We start from the raw sequence: 15,552 nt of genomic DNA on the forward strand, positions 1-15,552 counted from the left end.
CTCAATCATCCAGGAAAGTAAATCTCCAAAAGTTGATTCTGTTCATCTGGACGTAGCGTTTTGTGGGAGAAACGTTTCGTCACTCATCCAAGTGACTTCTTCAGTCTCCAGACTGTCCTCGGGTGAGACTGAAGAAGTCACTTGGATGAGTGACGAAACGTTTCTCCCACAAAACGCTACGTCCAGATGAACAGAATCAACTTTTGGAGATTTACATTTGTATTTGTAGTCCCTAGAGAGGAGTACAAAGGACGAAAGAGAAATGACGAAAGAAATAATGACTTCAGGTCAGAAATAAAACAAGAAGCAAATCACTGTAATGAAATATTTTGAATGTGATTAAATAATACAACAAATCAGCAAATCATGCTTTGTTTAAGCAACAAACTTTACAGGATCGCACTCCAACACTGCAGGGGGCAGTAGTGCGCCGGAAACAGGATCATACGGGTATTCGCAAAAATTGCGCTTGTTTAACTTCTACGCATATTTACTGACGTAAAGCAAATTCTTTACCGGGGGAGAGAAATATCGGACGTAACCGCCATCTGTGAATACTACTGAAGCTCGTTCATCGTGTGTCCGCCGTCGTGCGTTTATGCAGTTTTGTGTTAGCGCACATCAGCCCAACACTGAGGCGGAAAACACGGAGAATAAGAAAGAAATGTTGTGCTAGCTGACTGTGTGCGGGTTAAGGCTTTATCCAACGATAAGAAACACTGGGAGTGAAGTAAGCGAGGTGCGTGTTGTTGAATGCATTCTGTTATTGCTTAGTTTTACCTCTCACTCAATCGTTAGCCACCGTGCTAGCTTTAGCAGTTGGCTAAGTTGCCGCTTCCTCCACGCTTGGCCTAATAATTAACAGGTGCTGCGGCGTGAAGTACAATGTGTTACATGTAACATAATGTAGCCATTTATGAATGATATCCCGAGTTTACGCTGTTTCTGAACGAGCTAACAACAGTTAAACGCGGGCAAAGTTCGCCTTGCTGTTGCAGTTTTGTGCCATCCGGGAGGCCTTGTTAGGCTAACGTAGCTAGCTCATCAACTGTGAGCACGAAGATGTTGAAGCTACACAGATGAGTTAATGTGCAATAAATGCATTTTCTACCGAATTAAGAAGCTAGTTTTTATTTTTGAAAGGCGTTTATGTCCAAGGCTATTCTATTTTCTAGACTTTGCAAGGCATTAAGCACACGCGTTCACTTTGTGGCTTCTGTTATTTAATCTGTGGGTTGCAGGAGCCAGACAAGGAATTCATGTGCCAGTGTAATATGTTTCTGATCAGTCTTTTGTTTCAGTTAAATTAAATGTCAGTTGGCTTTTTTGACATGTAACGCCTCTCTCCTCAGGGTTTTGATTATATACAGTTATAATCAAAAACCTCACTTATTTTAATACCTTGGTTTGTGTCTTTGTTTTGGATAGTGAGGCACCATGGCAGCTGCCTTTCCTTACAGAGGGGTCCCTGCAGCGATGCCACCCGGTGTGCCACCAGGAGTACCAACTGCTGTGCCGCCTGGTGTGCCCCCTCCTGCACCTGTCCCAGACTACATGTCTGAGGAGAAATTACAAGAGAAGGGTATGTTGTTTGTATCCACTAAAGCGGGACTTCCATGTTTTGAGCTTTTAGCAAAGAAGTTGTCACAAATGGACAAGATTAACTTTGCGTTTATTAAATGTCTTTCAACTCTACAGCAAGAAAATGGCAGCAGTTACAGGCAAAGCGCTACTCAGAAAAGAGAAAGTTTGGCTTTGTGGATGCTCAGAAGGAAGATATGCCACCTGAACATGTCCGCAAGATCATCAGGGACCATGGAGACATGACCAATAGAAAGTTTCGCCATGACAAGAGGGTCTACCTTGGGTAAAGATGACTCCTTTATCGCTTTTTAAAAGTCTTAACAAAAGTCTGTGTGTTTTCTTCTTGATAACATCTTCATATGCTCGTTCTGTGTCTGTTTGTTGAACAGTGCCCTCAAGTACATGCCCCATGCAGTGCTGAAGCTGTTGGAAAACATGCCGATGCCTTGGGAACAGATTCGAGATGTGCCCGTGCTTTATCACATCACTGGAGCCATTTCATTTGTCAATGAAATCCCTTGGGTCATTGAGCCAGTCTACATTTCACAGTGGGGGTAAGGGAGAGTTTCTACTGCTGAAAACTTTCAAGCCAACTGTGATCATTTCCATTCAATAAAATGTAAATTTGTCTCTTTCCCGATTTTAATCCCAGCACCATGTGGATCATGATGCGTCGTGAGAAAAGAGATCGTCGGCACTTCAAAAGAATGCGCTTTCCACCCTTTGATGACGAGGAGCCGCCACTGGACTACGCTGACAATATTCTTGATGTGGAACCCTTGGAGGCCATTCAGATGGAGCTTGATCCAGAGGAAGATGCTTCAGTTGTGGACTGGTTCTATGAACATCAGCCCCTCAAGGACACAGCCAAGTAAGCAGCCATGGCTCTCTTCACAGACAGAGGTTTACATATTCAACTGATATGTTACATAAAACATTAATTGATGATTTATCTTTGTCTTGCTCAGGTTTGTGAATGGGACCACCTATCGTCGTTGGCAGTTCACACTGCCCATGATGTCCACACTGTACCGTCTGGCCAATCAGCTTCTGACAGATCTGGTTGATAGAAACTACTTTTACCTCTTTGACCTGAAGGCTTTCTTCACGTCCAAGGCTTTAAACATGGCCATCCCCGGAGGACCAAAGTTTGAGCCGTTGGTCAGAGACATCAACCTCCAGTATGTTCTTTCGCCCTTTTATAAAATGAATATTCTAAAGACTTATTGTTATTAATGTTAATAAAGTGCAGAATTTAAATGTTTCTTGTAATTGTTTGATATTGCTGTTTGATTCCAAACACAATGTGAAAATAGAAGCTGGCTGTTATGTGTCCTAACTGGTTCCTCTGTATCCTCTGTAGGGATGAAGACTGGAACGAGTTCAACGACATCAACAAAATCATCATCCGACAGCCCATCAGGACAGAGTACAAAATCGCCTTCCCCTACCTGTACAACAATTTGCCCCACCACGTCCACCTCACCTGGTGAGAACTGCTGTTTACTTGAAATACCGGCTGACTGAAAAATCCTTTTTCATTCAAGACAGGAGAGACATTCATCGCTTATAAACGTCATAGATTTGTTTTATTTTTCATAATGGATATATAAAAGCAACACTTGTGACGTTTTGGTTTTTTTTCCTAGGTACCACACACCAAATGTGGTTTTTATCAAAACAGAAGACCCCGATCTTCCTGCATTTTACTTTGACCCACTGATCAACCCCATTTCACACAGACATTCTGTTAAGGTAAGTGTTGCACATTATCTACTTGTCTCCCTTTGGTGAATAACACCCCGCATCAAAGTCCTCTTACAAAGGCGCACTTGCATTGGACTGCTTGCCCGTGCGTAAGAACTGGAGGAATAGTAAAATGAATGGTGACTTGTTATTATTGGCTGCAGCTGCAGATCACCTTTCACCATTCAGATAACTCTTCTAGTTATTTTATAGTCTGTTGAATTCCAGCCCTTCTGCCCTTAAAAGTGATTCATTGTTTTTCCCGTCACCTCTCAGAGTCAGGAGCCTCTGCCAGATGATGATGAGGAGTTTGAGCTTGCTGAGTTTGTGGAACCCTTCCTCAAAGAAACCCCACTCTACACAGACAACACAGCCAATGGCATTGCTCTCCTGTGGGCGCCGAGACCCTTCAACCTCAGATCTGGCCGAACAAGACGTGCCATCGATATCCCCCTGATCAAGAACTGGTGAGCAAACTGTGAAGCTGTTAGGACAGGAGTAAATCTGAAGTACTTTACTGTTTGAAGAGATGTCGGCTGTGTGGAAGATTTTGTTTTGCATTAGGGTTAAAATTAAAAAAAAAAAAAAAAGAAGTCTGATAAGTATTAAACATATGTTGCTAAAATATTTTATAGGTACCGCGAGCATTGCCCTGCTGGACAGCCAGTGAAAGTACGTGTGTCATACCAGAAACTGCTGAAGTACTACGTGCTCAATGCTCTCAAACACAGACCACCCAAGGCCCAGAAGAAGAGGTGTGCATCCTTGGATTTATTTTGATATCCTGCTTTCATGCATTTTTAATTAAACCTTTATTTATTTTGCTCATTATCCAAGTTCATCTGTAAAAGTTATCCCTCTGTCTTGTAGATACCTATTCCGCTCCTTTAAGGCCACAAAATTCTTCCAGTCCACAAAGCTGGATTGGGTGGAGGTTGGCCTGCAGGTTTGCAGACAGGGCTACAACATGCTCAATCTGCTCATCCATCGTAAGAACCTCAACTACCTGCATCTGGACTACAACTTCAACCTGAAGCCTGTCAAGACACTGACCACAAAGGTACAATCTGCAGAGCAGGATCTAACTTCACATTTTGTTTTTGTTAAGTGTCTGACTGTATTCTAGTATGAAGTGCACTTCTTTTGACCATTGCTGACCTATGACTGTTTGTTTTTTTTGTTTTTTTTTTTGCCTCCTTCAGGAGAGAAAGAAGTCGCGATTCGGCAATGCCTTTCATCTGTGCAGAGAGGTTCTCCGTCTAAGCAAGCTGGTGGTTGACAGCCACGTGCAGTACAGACTGGGAAATGTTGATGCCTTCCAGGTTAGTTGTGAAGTGGAAATTGGCCAGGCGTTGCTTTCACAGGGTAGCGGTAAAAGCGCTCTTTAATGAAAAGCAGTATAAAATGCAAGGATGTATCTTTTGTATTGATAAAGGATTTTGGGAAGTCTTTTTCATGTTCATAAGATTAAAACATGATTTGATTTGAATTTTTTTTTTCAGTAGTTATTTTTATGTATTGATTTGCACACGTGACCAACCTCAAAGGTGTGTTTCTGTGTTGCAGTTGGCTGACGGACTGCAGTACATCTTCGCTCATGTGGGTCAGCTCACAGGCATGTACCGGTACAAGTACAAGCTGATGAGACAAATCCGGATGTGCAAAGACCTGAAGCATCTCATCTACTACCGTTTCAATACCGTGAGTAATTGCCCAATGTTAACAATTTGCACACTTAAGGTGAAGCTGTTTTCTATATAAATATTTTCCCACAATCACATTTAAGTTTTAATCTTGTCTGTGTTTTCAGGGTCCTGTGGGCAAGGGTCCAGGTTGTGGCTTCTGGGCCCCTGGTTGGAGGGTGTGGCTGTTCTTCATGAGGGGCATCACCCCCCTGTTGGAGCGGTGGCTCGGAAATCTGCTGGCCAGACAGTTTGAAGGTCTGAACATACATATTTTACTTGTGTGATTCTCTGACACAATCAGAGTTATTCTCTGAGGGAAACTGTAGCAGTTTCAGCAGCAGCGGCGGTTTTGCTTTGATTTCCTCTGCAGGACGTCACTCGAAGGGTGTTGCAAAGACTGTGACCAAACAGCGTGTGGAGTCTCACTTTGACCTGGAGTTGCGTGCGGCTGTGATGCATGACATCTTGGACATGATGCCTGAGGGGATCAAACAGAACAAGGCCAGAACCATCCTGCAGCACCTCAGCGAGTCCTGGAGGTGCTGGAAAGCAAATATCCCATGGAAGGTCAGGTCTCCTCAGGAATTTTTTGACATTTGAGTGTCTTGTTACGTTTGAATGGATGGCCTGTGGTTTGAAAAATAAGGATTTGTGAAATTCTTGGTAACATGAATAAAATATCAGGTAATTGGATAATAAAGGGAACAATAAAGGAAAACACATTGAAAGCACTGATTAGATATTGGAACAACTTCACAAAGATACTACAAACATCGTTAAAAATTAGAATTTAAGTGAGAAGAAAATATCTAATGTTATCTTTTTCTTTCACTTTAGGTACCTGGATTGCCTACTCCTATTGAGAACATGATTCTGCGATACGTGAAGGCCAAAGCTGACTGGTGGACCAACACAGCCCACTACAACCGTGAGCGAATCCGTCGCGGAGCCACTGTGGATAAGACGGTGTGCAAGAAAAACCTGGGCAGACTGACCCGTCTGTACCTGAAAGCTGAACAGGAGAGACAGCACAACTACCTGAAGGTAATACTCTAAGAAGAAATCTTAAAAAAAGAACTCTAGTAAAGTCCCTGCATTGTCAACGCATTTAAGGTGAAATGATGATTGTTGTCCTCCTACAAAGGCGCACTTGCATTGGACTGCCTGCCTGTGCGTAAGAACTGGAGGAATATTAAAGTGAATAGTGGTTCTTTGATTGCTGGTTGCGTTTGCCACTGACCCTTTGCTATTCAGACACTTTTCTGATTATTACATGATGTTATAATATATGAAAACAGGTCTCATTGTATCTCTGTATCAAAGGTAAAAATGGCTGCATCCTTTAGTTTTTTGCCATATAATTGAAAGTGTGTGTATTCTGTTTACAGGATGGTCCCTACATCACTGCAGAAGAGGCCGTGGCCATTTACACCACCACTGTGCACTGGCTGGAGAGTCGGCGCTTCTCACCAATCCCGTTCCCCCCACTGTCTTACAAACATGACACCAAGCTGCTCATCCTGGCGCTGGAGAGGCTCAAAGAAGCATACAGGTAAGCAAGCTGAGAACATTGCCTTTAACTTTAGCGATGCATATTTTCTCACATCAGGCAGCAGAATTGCCAGAGTATGTTTTGCTTATTATTAATTTGTTTCCATGTCCACTCTAAATCCTTCCAGCGTGAAGTCTCGTCTGAACCAGAGTCAGAGGGAGGAGCTCGGGCTCATAGAGCAGGCCTACGACAACCCTCACGAGGCTCTTTCCAGGATCAAGCGTCACCTGCTAACACAGAGAGCCTTCAAAGAGGTCAGGGAGAAGATGTGTGGATACTTTCTAAGAGTTTCATTTAGTTAACAGGGATGTTTCTGGCTTTAAACAGTAGACAAGAACACTAGAAGAAAATGTATTGCTCTAATTTATTTTTTTTTGTTTCACTGGTCAGTTTACAAACATAAGTAACATAAATGTGAGGCAGTATTTCCTAGCTTCTGTGTAGATACATAGTTACTGGGATGTCGTTTTGGGAAACCACCAGAAGAATTGATTTCTGTTACAGCCTTGAGTTTCTCTGTTGTAAAAGTCTTTCTTCTCATCACATCCGTTTGTTAGTTTCTAAGTGACTACTTCTTTTGCAGGTGGGTATCGAGTTCATGGACTTGTACAGCCACCTGGTGCCAGTGTATGATGTGGAGCCCCTGGAGAAGATAACTGATGCCTACCTGGACCAGTACCTGTGGTATGAAGCAGATAAGAGACGCCTGTTCCCACCCTGGATCAAACCTGCTGATACAGAACCACCACCGCTGCTGGTCTACAAGTGGTGCCAAGGTAGGACTCGAATAATACTGATTGTGTTGTGTAGTATCTCAGAAAGGATCCAGAATACAATATAATCTCAGTTTGAATAACATTGTGGGCAAATGTGATGACATTTTCAGCTTTATTTAAATGCTCCTTTATTCTATTCAGGCATCAACAACTTGCAGGACGTGTGGGAGACTGGAGAAGGAGAGTGCAACGTGATGCTCGAGTCCCGCTATGAGAAGATGTACGAGAAGATTGATCTGACATTGCTCAACAGGCTGCTGCGTCTTATCGTTGACCACAACATTGCTGATTACATGACAGCCAAGAACAACGTGGTCATCAACTACAAGGTAAGGGTGCTTATTTCTTTTCATATAGGAGTTTTAAAGATAACTGATTAGATTTATTTATTTATTTTTGAGTGTTTCTCTTCATCTTTATTCCTCTCACATAGGACATGAACCACACCAACTCTTACGGCATCATCAGGGGTCTCCAGTTTGCCTCGTTCATTGTGCAATACTACGGTCTGGTGATGGACCTCCTGGTTCTCGGCCTGCACCGTGCCAGTGAGATGGCTGGTCCCCCTCAGATGCCCAACGACTTCCTCAGTTTTCAAGACACTGCCACGGAGAGCGCTCACCCAATCCGACTGTACTGCCGCTACATCGACCGCATCCACATCTTCTTCAGGTAGGATTGCACTAAGTGATAAGATGACATTTTCTCACTTGTTTGTTTTTACACATTTAAGTGATGTCACTGTTTTTGTGGCTCCAGATTCTCTGCTGATGAGGCCAGGGACCTGATTCAGAGGTATCTGACAGAGCACCCGGACCCAAACAATGAGAACATTGTGGGTTACAACAATAAGAAGTGCTGGCCTCGTGATGCCCGGATGAGGCTGATGAAGCATGATGTGAATCTGTGAGTTTTTCTTTCGACCTTTCACTCTTAAGCTTGTAGATTATTGTTATGTAGATCTAATCTTTGTTGAATATTGCACATAACGAAAATTAGACTTTATGAAAAATGGCTTGAACTTGCCAAATAATCTTCCCAGTGGACGCGCAGTGTTCTGGGACATCAAGAATCGCCTGCCCAGATCTGTGACCACAGTCCAGTGGGAGAACAGCTTTGTGTCCGTGTACAGCAAAGACAACCCCAACCTGCTCTTCAACATGTGTGGGTTTGAGTGCCGCATCCTTCCCAAGTGTCGCACCAGCTATGAGGAGTTCACTCACAAGGATGGTGTCTGGAACCTGCAGAATGAGGTGAAATTCATAATGCTAACAAACCTGCTGCTATAGTGTCTGGAAAACAAATTAAAGAGACTAAAGAGACTTTCCCTTTTTTGATTAAATGGGCTTGAAGTTCACATTTGTATTTATTTGTTCAGGTGACCAAAGAGAGGACAGCACAGTGTTTCCTGCGGGTGGATGATGAGTCAATGCAGCGTTTTCACAACAGAGTGCGTCAGATCCTGATGGCCTCTGGATCCACCACATTCACCAAGGTTAACAGAGATCTTGCTTTTTATAAACTAGAGTATTATTGTTACATTCATTGATCCTTTTATAGCTGCATTTAGATCAAGGAAAACTTACTACTTTCTCTATTTTTAATCTTCAGATTGTGAATAAGTGGAACACAGCTCTGATTGGTCTGATGACCTACTTCCGTGAGGCTGTGGTAAATACACAGGAGCTACTGGACCTGCTGGTGAAGTGTGAGAACAAGATTCAGACACGTATTAAGATTGGTCTCAACTCCAAAATGCCTAGCCGCTTCCCTCCCGTGGTCTTCTACACTCCCAAAGAGTTGGGCGGTCTCGGCATGTTGTCCATGGGCCACGTGCTTATCCCGCAGTCAGACCTGAGGTAGGTCTCCTTGCAGAGCTGTGTGAACTTCTAGTCTGTAAATTCATTCAGCTGTGGTGTCTTAACCAATCACACACTCATTTGTCTCACTCTTTAACAGGTGGTCCAAGCAGACAGATGTGGGCATCACCCACTTCAGGTCTGGAATGAGCCACGAAGAAGACCAGCTGATCCCTAACTTGTATCGTTACATTCAGCCGTGGGAGAGCGAGTTTATCGACTCTCAGAGGGTCTGGGCTGAGTATGCGCTCAAGAGACAGGAGGCCATTGCCCAGAACAGGTAGAGCAGATTACTCTCTTATCTGATTTGAACTCACTGCAGCTAGTTTAGACACCATAATAACCAGCGTTTCATCTCTATTCCAGGCGTCTAACTCTGGAGGATTTGGAGGACTCCTGGGACAGAGGAATCCCCAGGATCAACACTCTTTTCCAGAAGGACAGACACACACTGGCCTATGACAAAGGCTGGAGAGTCAGAACTGACTTTAAACAGTACCAGGTATGACGGAGACAGCGATGTGCAAAGAGCAGAAGTGTTAAGATTCTACATAAAAACATGAAGTGCCTTTTAATAATTCAGGCATTCTAAGTAAACTCAAGCAGATTAAAAATAGTTGGGACTCTTGGTCTCAGTTGCACTCTGCAGCAGTTGTGTTGACTTTAATGGTTTACCGACATCAACAAGACTGTTTACAGTTTTATTTGTAATGCACGTGTCTGTATGCTATTACATGATGTTTATCATTTAGCTATTTCCAGCTATTAATTGTATTTTCTTCCTTGGTTGGTTGCAGGTGCTGAAGCAGAATCCGTTCTGGTGGACACACCAGAGACACGATGGCAAACTGTGGAATCTGAACAACTACCGCACAGACATGATCCAGGCGCTCGGTGGCGTGGAGGGCATTCTGGAGCACACACTCTTCAAAGGCACTTATTTCCCCACCTGGGAGGGTCTCTTCTGGTGAGAGCACTTTAAATGTTTACAGGAATTAATTATATTGAAAGCATCACACAATAGACTTTACACTTGGATCACTTTGTGTGCTTTTCTCCATACACTTGGGGAGTGTATAACTGCCAGGAAACTAATTTGTCATAAATGTAATTAATTGCCTTTAAAAACAGATTCTCTCTCTCTGTGCGTTTTAGGGAAAAGGCCAGTGGCTTTGAGGAGTCCATGAAATGGAAGAAGCTGACTAATGCCCAGAGATCTGGTCTCAACCAAATCCCCAACCGTCGTTTCACTCTTTGGTGGTCACCCACCATCAACAGAGCCAACGTAAGTACAACCAGGAACCAGAGAGGAAAAGAAACATCTTTCAGAACATACGAGTCTTTGTTGTGTAGGAAAACTAAAGAATGTCTGTAGTGGCTTAAAGTTTGTATGTTTTTGTTTCTAGGTGTATGTGGGTTTCCAAGTGCAGCTTGACCTGACAGGAATCTTCATGCACGGCAAGATCCCAACGCTGAAGATCTCCCTCATTCAGATCTTCAGGGCTCACTTGTGGCAGAAGATCCATGAGAGCATTGTCATGGATCTCTGTCAGGTAGGTTCTGTTCATTTACCAAACTTTTTCCTCAGCACAGGAATTATTGTGCAAGTCAGAACGTAAATTTGTATGTTTTTTCTGATTCTGGTTTTCAGGTGTTTGACCAGGAGTTGGATGCTCTGGAAATTGAGACTGTGCAGAAGGAGACCATCCACCCCAGGAAGTCCTACAAGATGAACTCATCTTGTGCTGACATACTTCTCTTTGCATCATACAAGTGGAACGTCTCCCGGCCTTCTCTGCTTGCTGACTCAAAGTATGACTTTTAGCATGATTTTAAGTTTTTTAGGGGATGAAACATTAGTTTATAATAGAATAATGAGGTCCAAAACAGAAAAGTGAAAATCTTGTTTAAATTGAAATGTTCACTTCCTCCTGCAGGGACGTGATGGACAGCACCACCACACAGAAGTACTGGATTGACATTCAGCTCCGATGGGGTGACTATGACTCCCATGACATCGAGCGCTATGCCAGGGCCAAGTTCCTCGACTACACCACAGACAACATGAGTATCTACCCCTCTCCCACTGGGGTGCTCATTGCTATTGATCTGGCCTACAACCTCCACAGGTTAGGATTGTCTAAGGGCCAGGTTTTGCGCACTGTCTTGTTTGAAGATAAGAATCTTGTTTCCTGTCTTTAAGCATCTACTTAAACCCAGCATTTTATGTGTTCTTGTTTTGTAGTGCGTATGGTAACTGGTTCCCTGGAGGCAAGCCTTTGATCCAGCAGGCCATGGCTAAGATCATGAAGGCCAACCCTGCCCTGTATGTGCTCAGGGAACGCATCCGCAAAGGTCTGCAGCTGTACTCCTCTGAGCCCACTGAGCCGTACCTGTCCTCACAGAACTACGGTGAACTGTTCTCCAACCAGATCATCTGGTTTGTGGATGACACGAATGTCTACAGAGTCACTATCCACAAGGTAAAAGGGTGTTTTTGTAATTCTAAGAAAGTAAAGTGTATTTTGCTTTTGCATAATAATAATAATAATAATAATAATAATAATAATATTTAAAAAAAAATGCAAAAAATGTAGTCACATGTATTCTCCACCTATTTCAACAGACCTTTGAGGGTAACTTGACCACGAAGCCCATCAATGGAGCCATTTTCATCTTCAACCCGAGGACCGGTCAGCTCTTCCTCAAAATCATTCACACCTCTGTGTGGGCTGGGCAGAAACGTCTGGGACAGGTACATCCCTTACTCTCAGAAATACAGCATAGCTTGTGGCAGAGATATGAAATATAAGGCTTTAGTTAGTAAGTTACTTATTTTTTTTATCAAAGGTGTTTAACTTGATTTTTTTATTTTATTTTATTTTTTTTATCTCTGTAGCTGGCCAAGTGGAAAACAGCTGAGGAAGTGGCTGCTCTGATTCGTTCCCTCCCAGTGGAGGAGCAGCCAAAACAGATCATTGTGACCAGGAAGGGCATGCTCGACCCTCTGGAGGTGAGACTCTTTATGCTAATAAAACTTTAGAAGATTAGCTCAGTGTAATATTTCAAAGGTGAAACCACACTGCAGCACTTTTCCAGTTTGTGATGCATTGTTCTCCCTGTGCAGGTCCACTTGCTCGACTTCCCCAACATTGTGATCAAAGGCTCGGAGTTGCAGCTGCCCTTCCAGGCCTGTCTGAAAGTGGAGAAGTTTGGAGACCTGATCCTGAAGGCTACAGAACCACAGATGGTGCTGTTCAACCTTTATGATGACTGGCTGAAGACCATCTCGTCCTACACAGTGAGTTTCACACCAGGGTTGTTATTGTTTTACAATGATGGTGGTTTTTTTGTTAATTTTTTGTTAAAGCCCCCTTACTCCCTTCCCTGTGTAAGTAATTTGTGTTTGGTTGTCTGCTCCGTAGGCCTTCTCTCGACTTATCCTGATCCTCAGAGCGCTCCACGTCAACAATGACCGTGCCAAGGTGATCCTTAAACCTGACAAAACGACTATCACCGAGCCCCATCACATTTGGCCCACGCTCACTGATGAGGAGTGGATCAAGGTGGAAGTGCAACTCAAAGATCTAATTTTGGCTGATTATGGCAAAAAGAACAAGTAAGTCTTCAGTTTGAGTTCCCAAGTTTTGCACAAACTAATTGCTGTATGTACCCCAAATAGCTGCTTGTTTTCTGTAACTTGGAGCTAAATATAACCAGTTTTGTGGTCAATACTTCCTGTGTCTCCTTTCAGTGTGAACGTAGCTTCACTGACCCAGTCTGAGATCCGTGACATCATCCTGGGAATGGAGATCTCAGCTCCGTCTCAACAGCGCCAGCAAATTGCTGAGATCGAGAAACAGACCAAAGAACAGTCGCAGCTTACCGCCACACAGACCCGCACGGTCAACAAGCATGGAGACGAGATCATCACCTCCACCACCTCCAACTACGAGACCCAGACGTTCTCATCCAAGACTGAATGGAGAGTCAGGTATGAATGCAGCTTCTGTGGGGTTCAGACTTTGTTTTAAGAGTTTACTCCTGATTGAGTAAAATATGAAGACATAAATCATGTTTGTTGTTGTTTTTTTCCCCCATGTCAGGGCCATATCTGCTGCGAACCTCCATCTCCGAACCAACCACATCTACGTCTCATCTGATGACATCAAGGAGACGGGTTACACCTACATCCTGCCCAAAAATGTCCTCAAGAAATTCATCTGCATCTCAGATCTGCGAGCACAGGTATGTATTCATCATATTACACATCACTTCATCAACTGAGCCCATTGTAACAACATGCTCAGGTATATATGCTGACCATATTATTTTGTTCCAGATTGCAGGCTACCTGTATGGCACCAGCCCACCTGACAACCCCCAGGTGAAGGAGATCCGTTGTATTGTCATGGTGCCCCAGTGGGGGACTCACCAGACTGTCCACCTGCCCAACCAGCTGCCTGGTCATGAATACCTGAAAGTAAGTTCCGGTTTATTCTTAGCAATTGATACATGATAGCGTTGCTGGCTGCTTTGTTCCAGCTTTAAAGCTTTATTTTTATTTTCCCTAAACAGGAAATGGAACCCCTTGGCTGGATTCACACGCAGCCCAATGAATCGCCGCAGCTGTCCCCACAGGATGTCACTACCCACGCCAAGATCATGGCTGATAACCCTTCATGGGATGGAGAAAAGACCATCATCATTACTTGCAGGTAGGCTTTATTACTTTGCTATGAAAAGAGTGTAGGAAGGTAAAATCTGTAGCAGTTTAAAAAAAAAAAAACTAACTTGAATGGAGTTTAAAGTATTGCAAGTTCAATACGCAGTATAGTGATTCTATTGGAAATCCATTTATTTATATTATAATTTTATTAAAAAACTCTTTAATTGCTAAAATAAATTTTAAAAATGCACCAGACTCTTTAAAAGAAATTGTAGTTATAACTGTATTTTCAGACATAGTTGACTTGTACTTAAGAGTGTCTTGTCTGTGCTTTTCAGCTTCACCCCAGGTTCATGCACGCTCACAGCCTACAAGCTGACACCCAGCGGGTACGAATGGGGTCGCCAGAACACGGACAAGGGCAACAACCCCAAAGGTTACCTACCGTCTCACTATGAAAGAGTGCAGATGCTGCTGTCTGATCGTTTCCTGGGCTTCTTCATGGTACCTGGCCAGTGCTCCTGGAACTACAACTTCATGGGTCAGTATTCAAAGCTCTTGTATTTATTAGTATTGCTTGCTATATATCTGTTGCCAAATCTGCCCTGAGTGCAACATTTTGTTTTCTTGTTTTTTGAATGATCAGTAGGATACATTGATGTTTCCACTGCCCCAGTGTCTGTTTCATTGATTTTAGTGTGCAGATTTGCTTCACAATTATTTAGATTCAGGGATGTGAAACTCATTTTGCACTTTAACCTTAAATTGGCCGGACATTTAGGCAAAATGTCAAGACATTTAGCTAAACATTTAATCCCTGACATATTCTAATGTAAGATATACAACAGTACACCTTCTTTTTCTACATGATAAATGTGTAAAATAACAAAATTAGTTCTGGTCGCTCGCCTTATGACACCCCTGCCCCTGCTCTAGTTATTTATATATGCTAATAATAAACCTGTCAATTCCCTTTACCACAGGCGTGCGCCACGATCCAAACATGAAGTACGACCTCCAGCTGGCCAACCCGAAGGAGTTCTACCATGAAGTCCACCGGCCCTCGCACTTCTTAAACTTTGCCTCTCTGCAGGAGGGCGAGATCTACAATGCCGACCGCGAGGACATGTACGCCTGAGGGCAGACGCGCTGCACTTGGCCTGTTTCGTTGAAAGCTCTGCCAGAATTATGTGGCGCTCAGATTTCAGAACCTGTAATTTTGCTATTGAAAAAGATGTAACTGTGATGATGGAATTCTTGTTTTGTTTTTTAATGTAAAGGCTTTAGGATCCTTTTTGATATTTGATATTACTCTACCCTCCCCTCTATTACAGTAAGGCTACTTCAGTCTTTGTGGCATCTCACATGTGCATTTGTGTAGTTTTCAGTACACAATAATTTGGTATAATATTTGATCAGACCTCTGTTTAGGAAGGGGAAATGACATGCTTACTGTTCACTCTTTTGAGAATTGAAACTGAAAGTTGTTCTTTCCTGCCAGTAACGCCCCATTATTACTGTGTTGTATGTCGTACTGTACATCCTGTCACACCATAGCTTGAGTTTAAATAAAGATCTCAATTTTTATGAACAGTGTGGTGGTAATGTCAGGTTTGGGTTTTTTTGGCCCCCAGAGGGGAAGTAAGGCTGGACAGGGACTTTCTGGCTCACTTCCCCTGTT

General features: G+C 43.2%; 1 protein-coding gene across 1 annotated transcript; it reads left to right on the forward strand.

The window, feature by feature from the left end:
- The first annotated feature begins 559 nt into the window (after nt 1-559).
- On the forward strand, nt 560-15,462 carry prpf8 (pre-mRNA processing factor 8). The gene is made up of 43 exons (XM_084949955.1): nt 560-739; nt 1,429-1,582; nt 1,699-1,867; nt 1,974-2,138; nt 2,237-2,455; nt 2,553-2,765; nt 2,948-3,073; nt 3,234-3,339; nt 3,607-3,797; nt 3,966-4,085; nt 4,201-4,390; nt 4,533-4,652; nt 4,897-5,031; nt 5,141-5,270; nt 5,386-5,582; nt 5,853-6,059; nt 6,404-6,567; nt 6,695-6,821; nt 7,151-7,343; nt 7,485-7,672; nt 7,777-8,015; nt 8,103-8,249; nt 8,386-8,596; nt 8,722-8,838; nt 8,955-9,202; nt 9,303-9,482; nt 9,569-9,704; nt 10,000-10,169; nt 10,358-10,487; nt 10,609-10,755; nt 10,854-11,014; nt 11,140-11,331; nt 11,448-11,685; nt 11,829-11,957; nt 12,102-12,215; nt 12,330-12,503; nt 12,628-12,821; nt 12,957-13,196; nt 13,309-13,450; nt 13,545-13,685; nt 13,781-13,920; nt 14,210-14,412; nt 14,855-15,462. The coding sequence occupies exons 2-43, from the start codon at nt 1,438-1,440 to the stop codon at nt 15,007-15,009; spliced, it is 7,053 nt and encodes a 2,350-aa protein (XP_084806081.1). The 5' UTR covers nt 560-739; nt 1,429-1,437; the 3' UTR covers nt 15,010-15,462.
- The last annotated feature ends 90 nt before the right edge of the window (nt 15,463-15,552 follow it).

This window comes from Perissodus microlepis, chromosome 14 (assembly GCF_051167445.1).
Source record: "Perissodus microlepis isolate ML-2025 ecotype Zambia chromosome 14, ASM5116744v1, whole genome shotgun sequence".
Classification (NCBI taxonomy): Eukaryota; Metazoa; Chordata; class Actinopteri; order Cichliformes; family Cichlidae; genus Perissodus; species Perissodus microlepis.

Excerpts from the sequence above, each read along its gene's own strand:
- prpf8 (XM_084949955.1), top strand. The coding sequence starts at position 1,438 with ATGGCAGCTGCCTTTCCTTACAGAGGGGTCCCTGCAGCGATGCCACCC. Across the intron at positions 4,086-4,200 it reads CCCAAGGCCCAGAAGAAGAG|ATACCTATTCCGCTCCTTTA; the intron begins GTGTGCATCCTT and ends TCTGTCTTGTAG. Across the intron at positions 13,921-14,209 it reads ACCATCATCATTACTTGCAG|CTTCACCCCAGGTTCATGCA; the intron begins GTAGGCTTTATT and ends TGTGCTTTTCAG.